The sequence below is a fragment of the Acomys minous genome (genome assembly GCF_964271855.1).
Source record: "Acomys minous genome assembly, chromosome: 9".
Lineage (NCBI taxonomy): Eukaryota > Metazoa > Chordata > Mammalia > Rodentia > Muridae > Acomys > Acomys minous.
The window spans coordinates 68,712,178-68,732,465 of record NC_140490.1 but is presented as its reverse complement, the minus strand read 5'-3'; the positions used below and the strand labels follow the sequence as shown (position 1 = coordinate 68,732,465).

Here is a 20,288-nt window from a genome sequence, read left to right as displayed (position 1 = left end):
GATGGAGATGACCTCAGGCTGAGGAGTCCAGGCCCTGCTTCTATTCCATGCCACTTTCCACTTTCAGTGACAACACTGGCTTGTTGACTGAATGGCTGTGTGCATAGCTCAAAGCAGAAAAAAAACATAGTGACATCTTTGAGATATTCATTAGGTCACTGAGAACTTGAAAGTGAAGTTAAAAATTAAGCAGCCAAGCCAAATGCAGACAGTGTCCCTGTCCCGAGAGCACAGGGTCAAACCTAGTGGTGTCCCAGTCCCATGTGACTCACTGTTCTCCTGTGAAGGGAAAAGGAGACAAGAACGCCTTTTTTTTTCCCAAACAAGCTTTCTAGTCTAGAGATTCAAATACTAGTTTAATGGTGAAGGTAAGTGTTTTCCTCCTCTTAAATAAGATGTTAATTACTGAGCCATCAAAGATGTACTCAAGGGAGGAAGTAATTTTAGGAGAACTCACAGACACACCAACCACAGCCTGAGGACCTCCACTTGGGAATGCTGTCTGGTTCCAAAGAAAAGAAGAGGCTTTCTCACAAAATAGCTTTCCAAGCAAGACTCTACAGCTGAGAAGCCACTGGCGACAAGGGCCACGGTGGACAGTGGTCACTAGCCAGAGGGACCTGTGAGTATTAGCTGTGGTACGTAGATGTGTCCAGTTGGCTTTGGCAGTGGGATGGAACACTGAACCAGAACCAACAAGGTTTGGCTTTGGGAGTGTGGTTAATGGGTTAATGCAGTTGATCTTGCCTCTCAAGAAAAGGGGACTGGCAGAAGGCTGGGTAAGATGGAAATGAAGACAACTGAATGTTTCTAGAAGGCTTGCTGCCTTTGTACAGTAAGGAAGTCCCCAGGGAGACCGTGATAGGTACCTATAATAAGTGGAAGCCATAGCCGACAGGACTCAATGAGGACGGACACCCCTCTAGTCCTACCAAAAGGATAGCTCCCACTGGGAAGTGGGACCACCTGTGAGGTTCCACTCCTGAGCTGGGAGCCCCTGTGGACAGCACTACAGTCGAAGTGCGCTTTTAAAGCATAACCCAGACATCTGGAATGTTTCACTTCTGGTTGTAGAACATCTTTTCCTTTTTTTTTTTTTTTTTTTTTGCCAATGCTTAACTTATAAATATGTTGCATTGGTGACCTAATAATACATGGAATAGCTCATTTTGTTTCCGGAGTATCAGTCCCTCAGAAAAGCAGAGAGCAAGGAAGGAGCTCATCTTGCCTAACACTCAGGGGATTATTTTCCTCATAGTCTTTGCGGTCTGTGGCAAGATGAGCACCCTCCTTATCCAAGGCAGAAGAACTCACTTTTAAAAAGTTTAAAAACAACCATTTTATCAAAATATTTTTATTTGCTATATTCCTGTATTTATTCATGGATCTGAAATGGTCTAACATCTGTTGCTGTTGCTACTGTTGTCAATATCAGTAACATTTGACAATGTGGAACTCCTTGCAGTGGCCCATGCACACCTCACACTTTTGTTTTCATGCAAACAGTCCCATGAGGTAATACTGTCCCCTCTTTCCCTCTGAAACAATTACCGCTCTGAGAGTTTATGAAACTTGCTATGGTTGGCACTGAGTGGGAAATCAGGCTTTCAACGTCTGCTACTTGTATTTGAACAATATGCAACATTTGCTCTGAGTAAACCAGGAGACTGGGCTAACAAAATTATGCAAGATAAGCAGGTTGTTGGGGGAAATCAAAGAGCATTAGAGACACCATCACAGCAACATAATGAGTTGCAGACTAAGAAGCACAGAATGAAGTTCCCTGTGCAACCATGTCTATACCCCCAACCCCCTCAGATAGCACCAGCATGTTTTCCTTAGGCATAACCATAATGTCTGCATTCTCCTGTCCCCTGAAATACAGCCGATACAGTCACAGCCCTTTTTAAGTGCAAATGTTACTTTAATTTAATTTCACTTCCATGTTTATAGTTCTACTTGCAGCCTTGACACTGGGATTCACTGTCATTTCCTGAAGGGGAAGGCCTTTGAAATTCTACTCAGCCTCAATAGTTTACAGTTAGACTCAGAATGAAAGCACTGTCATTATGTCACACTGGCTTGTGACTTCATGAGCCCTGGGGATCGTTTTAGAAGCACGGCTTTCATTATTATGTCACAGAAAGACTAAAGTTTGGAATGGCGAGCTTTTATCTTATGAAAAGGAGAAGCCATTAACAAGACAATGGAAAGCTATTATGACAAAATTAAAAGTAATGTTTGAACGCAGTAGAAGTTGTGTGACCCCCCCCCCCCACTCCTGCTCACAGTCACACACACTTCCACTCCCAGTAGTGGTATGTAGCCTAGAGGCAGAGTGTTTGACTGGCATACATTAGAGTCTAGGGTCAATCCTTGTGGGAAAGAAAAGGCTGCGAGACCATTCACTGCCTTGCCTTAGACTAAAACAGAACAGGCAGAATAGGTTTATAACACAGTTTCCCTAACAGAAACAGCAAGAGATAATTGGAGAGGTTTTCTTTAATACTCAAATCAAAGCTCAATTTAAACTTTTTTTTTTATCATCAAAATTCCTTTGGGAATAAATGATTAAAACCTAGAATACTTCAAAAATAAAGCTAGTTATTATTTTTTTTAATTTAAGTTTAAAATGTTAAGAAAATAAAAGGAGGCAGTACAAATAGAAAAACAACCAGTCTGGCCTTTAGGAGACAGGTGCTGATTCAGTGAACTGTAAGGATGAGGCAACTTTCAATCTTCTGCACACATTTTCTCACCAGTGAAGAGTGGACCTGGAGCAGAAAACCTGTGTCTTTTTCCTCTAAAGCTGTGTATACAGCAGTGGAGTGAATCCTGGCATGATCCAGATTTGAGTGAGCCTTGGAAGCCTTTCAGGTCAGAGGAAGTACCCGACATGTGTCTTGGCCCTCATCTGTTTTTGATAACAGTTGAGCCAACATGTGGTCTCATTGAGATACAATAAAGTTTCAATTAATCCCAGCTTTCAGGAGACTTAAATAGGAGAATCAGAAGTTCTGGATTGGCCTGGTCTGCATAGTGGACTCTGTCTAAAAATTAAATTAAAGAAAGAAAGAAAGGAAGAAGAAAGAAAAAACCCAAGAGTATATCAAAACTTAAATGTCTGATGCTTCTTTGAGGAGCAGCCCTCAGAACTGAGCCACTGGACCCCTACAGTTTGGTTTCTGTGTTTCTAACATTCTGTTTCTATATTAAAAAAAATGACAATGGGTATTTTTGGATGAAATTCTTTATCTATATCTTCCATGATGATCCTTTGCCCCAAGGCCACAGATTATGAGAATCTTTAAGAGTGTGGGAATATCTCTTTAAATTTGGGTTCAGAAAGTAAAACATCCTCAATTGTGAATCATAAATATGATGCAGGTGGTTTTAACAGCCATTGAATGTGCAATATAAAATGGATATAATTTACAACATTCTTAGAATGTGGATTCATTCCCTAAAAAAAAAAAGAAAGAAAGAAAAAGAAAAAAGAAAGAAAGAAAATGTTTATATTCTTCCCAAAAAGATACAGTACTGAGTTAAGCACACCATATTTGGCTCCATAAATTTTATTTGCTTTTCAAAGTAGCTAAATTCATTTATGATTACAGCAGAAATGACCCATTCAGTATAATTTTATAAGTGTTTTAGACATATTGTCTTCTCAATAAACCTCCTATTTTATGTGTTGTAATGAAGATTTTAATCACGGAAGGGAAGTCAAGGCTTTAGGAACTTGATGCAACTGATCATATTACATCTGTCCTCAGTCAGAAGGAAAGAGCAGTGCAGGCATGTAGGTGAGCACTCATCTCTCCTTTTCCACTAGTATGCAGTCCAGGTCCTCTGCCTAGGGAATGGAGTCACCCACATTGGGTGAATCTTCTCAATTAACACAAGATAAGCTCACACAAGGGAGCCCAGAGGCCCATCTCCCTGGTGAGTCTAGGTTCTACTAAGTTGACCGTTGACACTGGGTATCACAGCATGGAAAGGTCATGCAGCATCTTCCAAGATGCCAAGGAACACCGTGCTTGTCCAAAGAGAACAATGATGACAAAAAGATCAGGATGAGAGGAAAGGACACTTTGGAGCCTTCTTCAGATCTTGGCCCTGAGGGTCCTAGTCTATGGTCTGCCATAAGTAATGACACCTCCTAGCATTGCACTGTTCTCTGTGGTCTGATAAAGCCTCCGCAGCTTCCGTCTTTCAGTCCTAAACTGCCACTCAGACAGCACGCTTATTATACAAATGCAAAAACGAATGGTTAGAGGACTCAAACACTTTGCTCGGAGAATTCACAGTTAGACTTCCTCGTAAAAACGCAGTCCACCAAAGGAAGAGCCAGAATGTGGAACTCATAAAGAAAAACAAGCAACCAACGCCCGCCTCTTCCTGATCCCTGGAGGAGGCAGCACTGGCAGGAGGAGCTGTGTGTCACTTCTTGCATGATGTTCTTCTCACAGGTCAAAGCCTGTCGTGGTGACAGTGGTCTGGGGCAGAGAGGAACTCTGCCACAAAGTGCACACCATTCTCGGGAGAAGCAAAATGGATGAGAAGCCTACCGCTGTGAAAGGTAAGGCCACTTGTCCTTGTTGACTGGCAGCTATAGACGTCTCAGTGCTTGGCTCCAGCTCCCTCCCCCATGCCTGCACTCTCCCCACCTTTTCATTATATTACTCCTATTAGTGTAACGCCGGGCCCAGCCTTGATTCCAAGATGTCACCTGGCGCTTTACTGTTAGGAGGCACCATGGATCAATCCTGCAGAAACTGAACCCAGTAATCAATAAATCCAGGATCCAAGGAAGGTGATGAGTTTTGAACAAGTGGTTTTTAAGGCAAACGGCCAGCGCAGGCACAGATCCACATGGAATGTGTTGGCCAAATGTCTGACCACTTCCTCTGAGCTCATCAACTCAATTGGTATCAAAATAATTCATTTGCAGGCAACTAGTTCTACCCCTGAGGCTACTTGGGGATTTCTTTCATTTATTTTTATGTTTCTTCACAGATCCTGTTTGTGTCACACAAGTCACAGTGGGACCTTCCAAATATGCAAGGGAAGAAAGCCTAACCCATCAGTCACATGGAAATCCTACTATTATTGGCCCATTGCTTTATTTCACTGGGAATAGATATAGAATATCAGTACACACAATATACGCACATCTATGTTGGAAGTATTGGCTCTACTAATACATACATGTGTGTCAAACAGAGGATGAAAAGAAACAAAAAACAAGATAGTGGTTTTGAGTGCTGTAATCTGGAGTTCATTCTGAAACGGAAAGGTGCGGTTTTCTTTAGGGTGTTCACTGTGTGACTCTGTCCTGCCTAGGGTCAGGTCTCTGCTCAATACGCTATGCGCTGGCTCTCATCATGCACTTCTCCAACTTCACCATGATAACGCAGCGTGTGAGTCTGAGCATTGCCATCATCGCCATGGTGAACAGCACACAGCATCAGGACCCGGCTAATGTATCTGCCGACGGGCCTTGGGTAGACCTCCTGGGTAACCAGAGCAGAGGCATCAAGGACGTGAGCACACGGGTTAGTGTGGTGGGGAGAGGGAAGAACGGGAAAAGGGAGGGCTCAGTCTTGACTCTGCAGAGTCTAGAATTCAACAGTGAACTGAAAAGGACTGAAACCGTTTTCGAGGCACTGCTTGAATCTGCGATAGTAATAATCTTTCATTGAGGTAACATTATAGAAGAGTTGTAAGGAAAGCATAAACAATTTAAAAGTAGGACAAACAAGGGGCTGGGAAGACAAGCTCAGTGGTTAAGAGCTCTTCTAGAGGACCTGGTTAAATTTCTAGCACCCACATAGCAGCTCACAACTGTCTGTTGTTCCACAGGATCTGACACCCTCACACAGACATACATGCAGGCAAACCACCAATCAATATAAAATTAAAATAAAAATAAAACATATTTTTTTTTAACATAGACAAATAAACTACTTACGTATCTTCAGAAAAAAACTAGTTACGGTCTAGGTGACCTTCTGGGTTACCTGATTCTATTTGAGCTCCTGCAGCTTCCACGTTTTTTAAGCTATTTGTAGCTCTGCAAATTCTATAAGGTGAATGGAAATGCTTAGGAGTCCAGTTCGGTGAAGAATCAGTCTCCACTCTCCTCCGGCCAGCAGTTTTCCAACTGTGGCTGAGTAAGGCACTTCGTCGACTACTTAAATTCCGTCCCAGCATTTCTGTCCAACTTAGATATGTGTGGGTCTTTTCATTTTCTTTTCCATAAGCTCCCATATCTACCAACTGCCTCATTAATCAGCAAGTTAAATACTACCCTTAGCACATGTCCATTGCATATTGGTATAAGAGTCACGAAGGTACCGTATTTTTGCAAGCATCCTTTAGCCTGTCATTTACTACGCATTCCTAGAATCAGGAGTTGTGCTGTTATTACTCACACTCCTGTGCTCGGGAGCTTGGGGTGCTTTCAAGTCGACGGCCTTGTGTCAGGACACGCTGTGGCCCACCGGAGCCTGGTCTTCCTCCTCAGAACACTCCCATCCACCAATGGCTGAGGAAAGTGTCTGCTCTGAGCCAGTCACTGTCACTATCAGTACGGGAGCATTCATATCCCAGATGTCGCAAGCCTAATTTTGCCTCTCATCTGGTGTGAGTGCATTTTCCTCACTCTCTTATCACAAATCACAGACATTTTTCAATTGCTCTGTCTCTTGGACTTTCCAGTACTGTCTTTCCTTCCTCCATTTTTTTTTTTGACTCTATTTATGCCCATCCTCAAATTTTAATTCTAACATGAGTTGTATACTTTGAATTATAAAAATCTTATTTTGTTGTTGTTTATATCTTGAAACAGGACCGCTCTATGTCGCCCTGGCTGTCCTGGTGTGTAGACCAGGCTGGCTTCAAACTCACAGAAATCTGCCTGCCTCTGCCTCCCTAGTGCTGGGATTAAAGACGTGTTCCACCAGTGCCTGGCTGGTAAGAGTTATCTTCAGTGATAAGGTATTTCTTGTTTTACTTTCCTTGGTGATGTCATTTATAACATGATTCCAGATCTAGATATTTAGAGACTACCAATGTATTGAGTTATGTCAAAAGAATTTATACACTCATAATATGTATCTTAGGAACTTGGTCTTTCCAGGCAGACTGCATACAACAACTAAACTTGATTTGTTTGCAATGGCGGGTTAATTTTGATAAGAAATCAGCAAAGTTATGTTTACTTTACTCTGTGAGAAACAGCAGAAGCCTCAAGTTTTCACTCTCCCGGCTATGTGATCATTTATCTTTTTGAAAAAGGTTTATTTTTTTCTATGTATGAAGCTTTGCCAGCATGTATGTATGTCTTCCACACATGTATACTCTACATATGTCCACAGAAGGCAAAGGGACATCAGATCCACTGGAGCTGAAGTCACAGACAGCTGTGAGCCACCGGCGGGTTCTGGGAACTGAACCTGAGTCCTCTGCAAGAGCAGCAGGCACTCTGCAGAGCCAAGACCTCTCTCCAACTCCATGGCCATGGATCTTTATCTCTTCATTGCTTGCATTTAAATTTCTCTCTCTTTTTTAAGGGAAACAAATTAGGGGTAGAGTTGGTTATTTGTTAAAAAAAAAACAATCAAACATAATAAGGTAAAATTTTGAAAAGGAAAACCCTAAACCAAAAATAAGTATTTTTAAAATAGAGTCACTCAAATACAGGACAACTTTGAGTATAAAGTAGGTTTCCAAATCGGGATTTGTAAAAGAGAATCCCCCTAATTGCCCCTCTTCTTCCTTTCCAGGCTGCTGTGTACCAGTGGAGCACGGAGACACAGGGCATCATCTTTAGCTCCATCAGCTATGGAATCATACTGACGTTAATCCCGAGTGGATATTTAGCGGGGATATTCGGAGCAAAGCAGATACTTGGCGCTGGTTTGCTCGTCTCATCCCTGCTCACACTGTTTACTCCGCTGGCTGCTGACTTTGGGGTGGTTTTGGTCATCGTCATTCGCACGGTCCAGGGGATGGCCCAGGTACCCGGATGTTTTCACAGACTGGGCGGAATACAGATTCGCAACATCTGCAAAACCAAGAAAGATCTAAATGACTTTTGTTGCAGGGAATGGCGTGGACCGGTCAGTTTACAATCTGGGCAAAGTGGGCTCCCCCACTTGAGCGGAGCAAGCTCACCAGCATTGCCGGCTCAGGTGAGGACGTGTATGCGCGTCAGTGGGCTGTGATTCGCTCGTTCCTTCTGTGACTCATATATCAACAGCCGAGGAAAAAATAGACCAATATAAGACAATTACCTAACAAAGGAAAAATATGCATCTGTGCTGTAAAGCCTCAGGCTCAGAAGCAGGCTTAGGCTCAGAAGCAAGGACTAGCATTGTGATGTAGGTCAGTCAACCTAGCATCATGGGGGTGGGGAACGTGCTTTATGAAAGGCAGCAGTGATGCTGGTCACGGAGGCTCTGCCTGTAATCTCAACACTTGGGAAGCAAAGGCAGGAGGCTTCTGAGTTTGAGGGCAGCTTACGTTATAGTGTGAGATTCTGTCTCAAGGGGAAAAATGCACAAACGGAAAGACATTTTTATAATCGTATTTCAAGAAAATATTGGAGACAAAATCAGAGATGCCAAGAGCAAAACCGAGTGGAAGGAGACGGAGAGGGAGCCACACCATGCTACCGCTGTGAGCTGAGTCGTGCACGTCACTCTCTGGTGCACGTGGTATTTTCATGCTTTTGTGTTCCAGAGAAGGGGGTGAGTGTATGCTGAGGTTAAGTAAATGTCCCAAACATAAATAGATGAGAGAACCAGGATTTGAGCCCAGGCGTTTTATTCCCGGAGCACACTTTCTTGATCATAATGCAAGAGAAAGCCTGCACAATGCGTGCTCTCACCAAGACCTTCCCGGCTTTATCATCAGGTGTGTTCTAGTCATCTGGGGTGCCGAAAAGTTTTTTTTTTTTTGTGACAAACTAAGGTATTTAAATTTGGTTACATGGCTATTGAGGAAGATGCCCCACTGTGATTTATGAATACCAATGGGTACATTATAATGTCATTGGGGGAGACTTCAGAGCAGCTTGCAGACCCAAGAGCACACATGCAAAGGACAGAACTGAGGTCCTACCAACACCTCACTCATGAGTCCAGCACACACCACATCCTGCAGTTTATTCCCTCAGAGAACTCCTCCTGCTTGTTTCTCCCTCACCATTGTCACGACTTCGTCTATTTGCAAATGCTCCTAGCTAGGCTGTCTTCTCCAGCTGAATTTCTTCTCTTTCCACCAACGGAAATTCATCATTTGTACTGCTGAGGCAGTTTTGCTCATCAGCTTGAGTATCTTTCACTTGCCCCTTTACAACTACAGGATAAAGACTCACCTCCTTATTACACAGATAGATGTTCAGGCATCTTGTTCCAATAGGCTGACCATTTAACTCCCTCTGCGAGCGAGGCTCTGGTTGCACAAGGTGTCCGCTGCTGTTGTCACTTCTCCATGGCTCTCTGCTCCTAGGTTCATATCTTTAAAATATTCTGTAGCCCTGAGGTTTTGGTCAAAAACCCAGATATTTTCTCATTAGATAAAATTAGATATTTTCTCCCTTATTCACACACACAGTTGTGTGCTATTAATTTAACTTTATCTGTTCCCCTTGCCTATTATAATTTTATTGTTACATTTACATTATAACTTTCAATGAAGACATACAACTGTGTCATAAGATCAATTCAGTGGGAGAAAAACCTAGGATTTAAAACATGAAGATGAGCAGAGAGGATAGGGCAGAGTAGAACAGAACAGAACGGAACGGAACGGAACAGAACGGACTGCTTTCTTATCAGACAGGTGACAGTTCAAGAAACCCTTCTGAGGTTTGTACATATAGTTGTACGTGCAAATGTTTGTTTGCACTAGATACGTATAATACTGCTATGTAAGAAGCATCTGTGAAATACATAGCTGTAATTGTTGTTCAGTTTTATTTAAGTTTTATTTATTTGTGTGAGCTTATTTGAGACAAGGATTTATTAGATAGCCATAGCTGGCCTGGTACTCTTGATGTAGCCCTTAGTGGCTTCAAGTTTAGGTCAATCTTCTTTCCTTAGATTCCTAAGTGCTGGGATTTACAGGGGTGTGCCACCATGCTTGGCTGTTGCTATTGTTTGTCTAGATCCCTAGGTCCAGTTGTAGTCCTGTTGGGATATGTTTGTGATAGTGAATTTTGCTCATTATTCTCTTACCAAGTAGGGAAAAATCTCCCTGAAGGTAGGGATTGTGCAATCTCAATCTTGTAAGCCTTTACCTTTCTGCACCCAGCTCACATTCCACCATGGTGCGCTGTCCTTGCAGACAGATTCTATGATAACTCGAGAAGTGAGAGTTGGCCACATTGCTGTTAAGGAGCTTCTTAAGCAAACTGCTGTTTAAGACTAATGACTAAGCTCATTAGTTCACAGAATGATGGGAGAGTCTAGTCAACAGGAATAAATCCTCTCTCATCACCCAGGAACTCCAAATCAGCCCAGGGACAATGTCCACACTCTAGCCATTGCAATCTCCATAAGGGTTTTCCTCTGTCTTCTCTTTAGGGGCAGCGTTTGGATCCTTCATCATCCTATGTGTGGGGGGATTAATCTCGCAGGCATTGGGCTGGCCTTTTATCTTCTACATCTTTGGTGAGTCACTATCTCTTTAAGTCTATTTTTTTTCAGACTTTTTTTAAAGACATAGGTCACTTGATATCTCCCTATGCCCTTTGTTAAATGGAGAGTTATGAAGAATGCTGAGAATTAGTATCCTGGTCTTATACCTTCCCAGTGGTTTGGACAATACACATGCGCAGAGCAGCTGAGATCACTCTCCACATTCCAGCTTTTGAGAAATCAGTTACAAAACCTTTCCCATCTACAACACACACCTCCTGAGCATCTCTACCACCACAGCTGAAGTGCCTTGTCTTATGCCTGTGCAGTTAAGACACCAAAGCTGACTGAGGGCACCTTCAGTGTGCCTTCACATTTTGTGATATTTGTTGACTTTATCCAGTATGCCTTTAGCCTGCTCTCTGCCAAGTGAACCCTGCAAAGCTTAATTCAGATGTTTCTTCCTTCAGGGGACCTTCTGCAGCTTCTCTGTTAGGTTCATCCACTCTCCCTTCCAAGACTCTTCACCAATACTTCCCTTTCAAGTTATAGGATGTTTCTCATCTCCTCAGTAAACTGTGAAATGCTTATACCAAGGGATCCATTATATAATGTTTTTCTTATTGCTTTGGTGATCATAGTATCTGAATGTGAATTCAGAATATGAATATAAATTAGCTTCCAATAAAACAGTAGATTAATCCAATGATGTTGGAGGGATTTGAAAAACAATTAATCTTCACAATCTTCTAACATAGAATAATTTTTAAATGATGCCAGGCGGTGGTGTTGCACATCTTTAATCTTGGCACTCTGGAGGCAGAGGCAGGTGGATGTCTATGAGTTTGAGGCCAGCCTGGTCTACAGAGTCAATTCCAGGACAGCCAGAGCTACACAGAGAAACCATCTTGAAAAAGCCAAAAAGGAAAAAACAAAAAACAAAACAGAAAAGCCCTGATATTTTCGAAGTGACAAAAATCTCGATAAGGAGATGATTCCCTACAGTTTGCTCTTTTTCTTTTCTTCTTCTTTTTTTTTTAACCCAACGGTATTGTTAAACATGTTCCTGGCTCAAGGAGTTTTCTAACTAACAATGCGAATCCCAGCCATTTTGTTTTACACATGTGAACCAGGCACGGAAGAGCTGCTCCTGCTGGGACTCCTCAAGGCACCTATATAAATACGAATCACAATCTCTTACAAACGTATTGGGAATATGTCTGTGCCACAGGGATTGACTTTGTGGCAGGTGGTCTCATGTATGCATGACTACTTTTTCTTCATTTCCGACCACACAAACCAAAGCAAGACAATGATAGGTGTGCTAAGAAATTACTGTTAAGACCACATATGTGACTATAAACACTGAATCCCTAAAGCCTATACATGCCGGGATTTACTCATGTTCACATTATCTTCAAGATGCTGACACGGACAAAAAGTGAGTCTACATTTAAGAGCCTACATCTACAAAAGTACAATCTAAGAAGGGGTTTTGCAGGTTGGAAAAGAAGAAATGGGAAATTTAAGCCTGTACGGTGGAATAATCCCAAATTGATACGTGTGGAAGAAAGGCTGTGATATTTCAGATGAAACCCTGTTCTGCCAATATATGAATCTATTTGAAAAGTAACAGCACCCCTGCTTCCCAGGTAGCATTGGCTGCATCTGCTGCGTCCTGTGGTTCACGGTGATTTATGATGACCCTGTGCACCACCCATGCATAAGTGTGAGGGAAAAGGAACACATCGCATCCTCACTGGCTCAGCAGGTACCCTGCACCCTGTCCACCCATGGACCACACAGAGGTCTGCACAACACTGCTTCTAGGGAGCCCTATCTTAATGCTAGTGCTGATTTAATGTTTTTTCAGTCTAGCTCTCCAAGAAGATCAGTCCCTATAAAGGCTATGGTCAGATGCCTGCCACTGTGGGCCATTTTCATGGGGTTTTTCAGTCATTTCTGGCTATGCACCATAATCATAACATACCTACCGACGTACATCAGCACGGTGCTCCACGTTAACATCAGAGATGTGAGTACACCCTCTACTATGGTTGTGCCAATGATGACTGTAGTTCTGCGCTGTCCATTATATTCCAGCATATAGAATCATTTAACCTTCACAATGATGGTGAGAGAGGCAGTACCATGAATCCTATTTCACAACAGTGGGATTGACACCATCAGAGGTGAGAATAATTTGCCTTGGGGTACTAGACTACTGTGACTACTGCATGGTGGAGCTGCCGCACACCCGGGTTCTTAATCACCATGGTCTTTCTCCATGCCCACTGGTCCATAAATTTTCCCCAGAGACTAGCATCCCTTTATTCAGGTGTCTATTATCCTACCCAAGACTGGGTGTTCTTCCAGTGTGGCAAAAATGCTAGTTTCCCTCAAACAACTCAGAATGTTGGAGGTTAGGCTAAGATCAGCCTGTGTGGTGATGCCGGTGCCCTATGCTGCCCTGTGACATTCTGTGTGCGTTTCCTTCTTTCAGAGTGGGGTCCTGTCCTCCCTGCCTTTTGTCGCCGCCTCAAGCTGTACAATTTTAGGAGGTCAGATGGCAGATTTCCTTCTGTCCAGGAATCTTCTCAGCTTAATCACAGTTCGAAAGCTCTTTTCGTCCCTGGGTAAGGATAGCTATGTGGATTCAGGTAGCCACTCCCCTTCCTGCGTGGGCTCTGAGAAGCCTCTTGATTGGGTCCTCACTCTCTCCAGGGCTGCTCCTCCCATCACTCTGTGCTGTGGCCCTGCCCTTTGTGACGTCAAGTTACATAGCAACCGTTGTTTTGCTGATACTTATTCCTGGGACCAGCAACTTGTGTGACTCGGGGTTCATCATCAACACCTTAGATGTTGCGCCCAGGTAAGGGCTTTGCTTCTTTATTGCCTTTCTCAGACCATCTCCCAGAGATGGTAGATCTCAGTGGGGATGCCCAAAGCCTGTCAGTTGTTGATGTGCACTAAGTCAAGGTGGAGTGTTAACTGGAAATGCTGGTCCATAGCCATGGCCCTCTGTCTCATTTCTGGACAGAGAAAGCGTTTCAAGTTCCTTGCGCATTTTGGGAAAAGGCCACAGATGTTTTGGACATTTCCAGGGTGTTTATCATATCAGCTGCCGCACATAGATGGCTCACCATGAGTAAGACCTATGCTAACACATTCTCGGAAATCAATATGTGTCCGCATCACAAACACATTACGTAGATCCTATTACAATTTCCTAGTGCAGGGAGAGGAGACTGAAGGGCAGGGGTATATGAGATGCGTCTATGGTCACACAAGGGCAGAACCAGGGCCTACCAGCATGCAGTGTGGCTTCGGAGTCAGGTGCTCATACTCTGTTATGCAAACTGCCTTCTGCACTGAGCAGTGTTGTGAAAACGAGTTCCCACAGAAACTAATTCTGTGGCCATTCTAACTATTGACTCAGTGCACAGACGATTTCAAAGTTGGTAACTAGACACATCTCTTTGGCTGCCTTTAGGCAACAAGAAGGGCACCAGGCCAAGTGGCCTTGGCATTAGAAATGTGTTTCGTTAGAAGTTCAACTGCTGCGGGGAGCATGGGTGGTTTTCTACATGAAATTGTTTCCTCCACAGATATGCAAGTTTCCTCATGGGCATCTCAAGGGGATTTGGTCTTACTGCAGGAATCATCTCCTCCACTACCACCGGATTCCTCATCAGTCAGGTTGGGCATGTTATTGAACATCTGCAAGTGGCAGGTATTGTTTCAGGCATTGAACATATACACTGTGCTCTCAAAGACGGTATGGTTGGCCAGGGGAAGCAAGCATGGGTTTGAACAATCTGTTCATGAAAATCAGACCATGGCATGCCATGCTTCCCGGGGTGGGGGGGGGGGTGGGGGGAGGAGTGAAAGCTAAGTTCTTCAAAGGCAATAGGTATTCACTTTGTGAAAATGAGCTGCTTGGGTGCGGATGACAGTTTTTCTATGACTTCCAAGAGGAAAAAAAGAGTGAGGAGGGGGCTGGAGAGATAGCTCAGAAATTAAAGACTAGGCTCACAACCAAACAGACAAGAGAGAGTCTTCCTTATGACGAGAGGGAATGAGACTTATCAGGAATTACTGAGTCAGGAGGACAGAGGGAAGGAAGAAGATCATGAAGAGTCCAAGCAGATTAATTACTGAAAGATTTTTACTTCACAAAAAGCAAAGCTAAGTGTCCCCAGGTCAGTTCAAGGGCATCAAACTGTAGATAAGGTAGCTAGGAGACCAGGTGTAAGACTTCAGGGAGCACGGCTGGGCGGTTTGCTCCAAGACTGCAGGTGTGCGCCAATGAGCGAGCAGGAAGGCAGGAATGGAAGAATCAGGCTCAGATGGAAGAAGTAGGAGTGCCAGCGAGAGAATCAGAGTTCCCCTTTCTTTTTCGTACAGCTGGGTGACCTAGATTCCAGGCTAAGTTTTGAGCAAAATTACAAGAATTCACTCTGATGATAACGCCAATGATGAATGATGACTGGCTTGACCGGAGAGAGGTTCTCAAGCAGGTCAAGTGTAGCTCACACTATAGTGAGAGATCCACATAAAGAGCTGAGTGGATTAAACTCAACCGCTAAAACACTAAACAAAGCATGAAGGATGCCTTTTAAGCATAGTTGTAAGGCTTCCCGTTCATAATTGTTGAAATCCAGATTCTGGAAAAACATCAGTATTTTTAAATTGATTTCTATTCGGAGAAATAGCTACCGTAACATAAGACGCAATGTCCTTTTTAGAGCCATTTGGTTCTCAACAGTTTCATGACACCCCCCCCCACCCCCGCCTTGCCTGACAAGATTCTAAGTGGGTTCTATATTTGCCCCCTATTTTTTCTGTGTGACTAGCATTACAATATGCAAAACAGGGGGCTTGTATAATTGGTGGCACAGGAATTTCTAATATTAATAAATACTGTATATTTTTGTGTTCAGGATTCAGAATCAGGATGGAGGCATGTGTTTTTCCTGTCTGCTGCAGTCAACATGTTTGGTCTGATCTTTTATCTCATATTTGGAGAAGCAGAAATCCAGAACTGGGCCAAAGAAAGGACTCTCACCCGCCTCTGAGGATGTTGGGCCGGAGACCAAACGAAGTGCTGACCTCAACTTCTTGACGTGTTTTGCTTATCCACTGCTCTTCCTTCATACTCCTGACCATAGGCACAGCACTTCTCTACTCTGGCTGGGTGCTAGCTTTTCCTAAGGAGCTTCAAAAACATATGGCCAGGCTACACTTCAGAGTGAGTCAGGCTGGAACCCAGGTGCAACTAAGTTTTAGGCATTTTTCAACATTGCCGCTGCAGTTGATAATTGATAGAGGGATTTGAAGTCAATTGTAGTTGCCTTTGAATTTTCCTCTTTGGAAAGTTCTAGATGAATAAAACCCTGTCTGAAATAATCTGATCAATACCTTCATGGGGATGGTTAGGAACACAGAGAAGATCATTGAGGAATTTCACCTAAAAGCGTGAAGCTCAGCAGAAGATAGAAGAGAAACCTATAACCCCGGAGCTAACTTTGCTTTGTTTATAATACTCCAGAAAACATGCGCATTGACGCGGCTAAATGCTGTGAAAATAAACATGCTAAGATTAGACAGAGTACGTTAAAGCTATCTAGAATAGGATTATTTCTATAGGTGGAATAATATGTATGAATCCTAGCCAACTTCTTGGAGGTTGTGACCAGAAAAAGATTCAATGAATGTGGTTGAAATGGGACACAGGTAGAGAGATGGAGTAGACACCAGAGAGGGCACGGTGGACACCTCAAAACACTGAGAGAATTTGGTCACATGGTGAAAACAGATGGAGAAAATAGAAGCACCCTTAAGGGAATGGTTAACTTACACCAGGGAGGGAATTATTAAGGGTAAGTTGATCAGGCCAGAGGCAAGGGAAGAAGCCACACAAGAGAAATTCATCCCGGGTGTGGATTTTGGTGGGAGGGGGAGGTGGGGTGGATCTGGGAGGAATCGGGTTGGTCGTAAACCATGATCTGAGTATATTATATAAAAATCATTTTCAATTTAAAAAAAGAGGGAGAAAAACAACTAAGTTCAACTTCATTAAACTTTCTTAGTGGCTAAAAACTGAAAATCAAACAGCATAGAGCTATTGCTAGGCTGCTAGCAGAATGAATTGAATGAAAAAATACAAGTGTTGCTAAGGGTGTTGGGCAGATAAACTCTGACGACATGGTTTCAATGGGCAGATAAACTGACTTAAAAGAAACCTTAGAAAACTGCCTGAAAACATTCCCAGAGCTAGATACATAACTAGAGACTCAGAAATTTCATTCCGAAAAGTACATGTATGTGAAAACATGTATATTTGTAGGATTGTAATTATAACAAGCAGGAAGCAATTCAACTGCCCGTTCAGCAAAGGGTAAGTTGTAAGTCACCCTCTGTTGCTACAGCAGTGAAGACTGACACACGCCAACATGCCGCTCCGTGAGGAACTCACAAATACAGTGCTGAATGGAAAAAACAAAACCAAACAAACAAAAACAAAAGACCAGAACATTATAGTGAAGGTTTACAGAGGGATTCTTAAAGCCGACTAAACTAGCATCCTGTTCATAATCAAATAAGTGATTTCCTTGGACAGAGGTAGGAGCCCGTCAGGATAGAAGCTGTCCAAAATGGGCTTCTTGAGCACAGATAACCTTTATTTCTGTGTTTGATTTGCTAACAGCTAATTCAGGACCCAAATTACTGCACTGATGTGTGTGATGAGCCTTGCTGCATACTGCCCATGCTTTTGTGGGCATGCCTAGACATGAGACAAAAGGGAGAACACAATTTTTATTTCCAACACTCTGAAAAGATGCTTTAGAATGAAGCTTGGGTAATGGTTATTGCTATCTGAAGTCTTGAAGCACTGGTTTATGAATCCAATAGGCTGGAAAGATTTCAGGAGACTGCCTTGATAATTTTCTTCATCTCCCTCAATGTTATCGATTTATTAAAGGGATTTTCTTTTTTTTTTTAAACTATTTTTAAAATTAATTCATACATTTTACATCTCAATAGTTATCCCATCCCTTGCATCCTCCCATTCCTCCCTCCCTCCCACTTTCCCCCTACTGCCCTCCCCTATGACTGTGACTGAGGGGGGCCTCCTCCCCCTGTATATGCTCATAGGGTATCAAATCTCTTCTTGATAGGCTGCTATCCTTCCTCTGAGTGCCACCAGGCCTCCCTTTCCACGGGGTGTGGTCAAATATGGGGCACCAGGGTTTTTGTGAAAGTCAGTCCCCACTCTCCGCTCAACTGTGGAGAATGTTCTGACCGTTGGCTAGATCTGGGTCGAGGTTCGATATTTACTGCACATATATTCCTTGGCTGGTGTCATAGTTTGAGCAGGACCCCTGGGCCAAGATCTGCCCATCATAATGTTGTTCTTGTAGCTTTCTAGGACCCTCTGGATCCTTCTATTTCCCCATTCTCCCATGCTTCTCTCGCCTAAAGTCCCAACAGGATGTCCTCCCCTCCGTCCCACTTTCCTGATAAGTAAAGACATTCGTGGGACATGCCCCTTGGGCTAGTGTCCAGATATAAGTGAGTATAAGTTATTTGACTCTTTCTGCTTTTGGGTTAACTCACTCATTATGATCATTTCTAGTTCAATCCATTTGTCCACAAATTTCGGAAATTCCTTGTTTTTAATAGCTGAGTAGTATTCCATAGTGTAAATGTACCACAATTTCTTTATCCATCCTTCTACTGAGGAACACTTAGGCTGTTTCCGTGTTCTGGCTGCTATGAACATGGTAGAGCATATGTCTTTGTTATGTGCTGGAGCTTCTTCCGCGTACATTCCAAGGAGTGGAATAGCTGGGTCTTGAGGAAGTAAAGGGATTTTCTTTAATCACTTTTGACAGATTATATTACCTTGGAGTATTATTTAAACATCATGTAAAATGTATTTTTACAATGTTCAAATGCTTCATTAAGTTATTTTTTCATATTCACTTTAATCTATATCAGAAATTTTGCTATCTTTTTTTTTTTTTTTTTTTTACTTCTAACACGTTGTAAGGCTATTTTGTTTCTGTTTCACCTGGCTACTTAGTAATTTACTTAAAGACATCCATACCTTATTTCCACGCAGTACCTGAGGTATCCGCACAGCACTTGTCAGCAAAGGGCCTGTTCCAAGTTGCTGACTTCAGGATAGTGTGGCAAAAGCTCATCACTTCCATTGGTTCTAAGCCTATGGCCTTTTCTTGTCTGAGTGTGAATGCTATGAATTCAGAAGTAGTAGCTTGTGGACTGCATCTGGTACATAAAGCTGGAATACTTGCCCAAAGCACCGAGCTTCAAGATAAACGTCATAGAAACCATCAGATCAAAAACTTCTGTGACTATTTCTAGAATTGATATGCATTACATAACCAAGTGATAAAACTTTCATTAAACCATTCCATGAACTATTAATTATAATTATAGTAATTTCTCATCTAATCACTTATTTTATTTACAAAATGACTCACTGGTATTTTAATGAAAAGCTTTACAATAAAAAGACTTTGATGCATTCATTATATTATGTATTTTAAGCAATAGCTATTTTGACATCTACTATTTCTAAAATTTTGCAATTATATTATTTTCCAGTAAAATATATTTTGATAATACTTGCAACTCCTTTTTCCTTTCAGTCCACTGTGTGTGTGTGTGTGTGTGTGTGTGTGTGTGTGTGTGTGTGTGTGCACGTGAACACCCTGACAAAATTTTAGAAAGTGTAAGAACTTATTTAGCTGAATATATTAAAAGAAACAGAAGTGGCTGCTCCGGGGATTAAAAGGAATCCTCACAGGTCTTACTTAACGTACAGTTTTGCCCCATTGCTGACATAAATGGGTTGAACCTGTCATCTCTGTGCTCCTTTTCCTCAGCTCAATAGTCTTGGGAGAGAATTGAATTGATGAAAATGAGTTAAACTATTCACTCTTGGCTTTAAAGGAGAGGGTGTGTGGACTCTGAGCTTCAAGAGAGAACTAGGTTCTCTGTGATGTAACGTCACACAGACAGAGCAAAAAGCCATTTCCCAAAATGAAGCTCAACGCTGGCAACACAGGGTAAGAAGTAAGCTTAGATGGAATCTGTTTATTTTCCTTTTTCATGATTGGGGAATAGAACTAGCTCTTCCTAAGTCAGATATTTGACTAAATAAGGTAGGGGTGTTCTCTTTGTGCACACCTAGTCTTTTCTGACTGCTACTACAATCCTCAGGATGTGAACACGTGAGATCAGGTGATACAGCAGCTGAGCTGGTCTTTTTAAGTGACTCGTGTGAGGAGAGAGATCAAAGTCCATCTTTGTTTCAGTGTGGAACGTGGAATGGCTTCCCTCAGTCTGTGTTGAGGCCACTTTCACCGCGGCCATATCTTCTTACGTTTACGGGGAAGAACGGTTGAGACACAGGGTCTCCCTAGGCAGCCCACGCCATCCTTGACCTCATGACCCTCTTCCCTCACTCTCCTGAGTGCTGAGAGGTAAGAGCCAGCTTAGCAGTTGCTTTTCTGAAACCAAGCAAAGTGGAGGTCAGAAAGACTTCAGCTGTCGCTACTGGGGAGCCATCCACAGTTTTTATTTTTGTTTTGAGATAGGATCTTTCAC

The 20,288-nt window shown here is 42.7% G+C and overlaps 1 protein-coding gene across 5 annotated transcripts; it reads left to right on the top strand.

Moving 5' to 3' along the window:
• Positions 1–247: 247 nt before the first annotated feature.
• Positions 248–15,932, top strand: SLC17A2 (solute carrier family 17 member 2). Of its 5 annotated transcripts, none has more exons than XM_084794617.1 (12): positions 248–622; positions 4,473–4,582; positions 5,347–5,558; positions 7,791–8,024; positions 8,111–8,198; positions 10,596–10,682; positions 12,302–12,420; positions 12,523–12,684; positions 13,153–13,285; positions 13,374–13,521; positions 14,258–14,348; positions 15,593–15,932. In XM_084794617.1, the coding sequence occupies exons 2-12, from the start codon at positions 4,555–4,557 to the stop codon at positions 15,725–15,727; spliced, it is 1,437 nt and encodes a 478-aa protein (XP_084650743.1). In that variant the 5' UTR covers positions 248–622; positions 4,473–4,554; the 3' UTR covers positions 15,728–15,932. The 5 variants fall into 5 exon arrangements, with proteins under 5 accessions (XP_084650743.1, XP_084650740.1, XP_084650741.1 ...); XM_084794614.1 differs by having other exon boundaries at positions 14,258–14,382; XM_084794615.1 differs by having other exon boundaries at positions 248–638; positions 14,258–14,382.
• Positions 15,933–20,288: the final 4,356 nt, after the last annotated feature.

Coding starts and splice junctions, on each gene's coding strand:
- SLC17A2 (XM_084794614.1), top strand. CDS start 4,555: ATGGATGAGAAGCCTACCGCTGTGAAAG. Junction 10,683..12,301: donor TTTTATCTTCTACATCTTTG/GTGAGTCACTAT, acceptor CCTGCTTCCCAG/GTAGCATTGGCTGCATCTGC. Junction 14,383..15,592: donor TGAACATCTGCAAGTGGCAG/GTATTGTTTCAG, acceptor TTTTGTGTTCAG/GATTCAGAATCAGGATGGAG.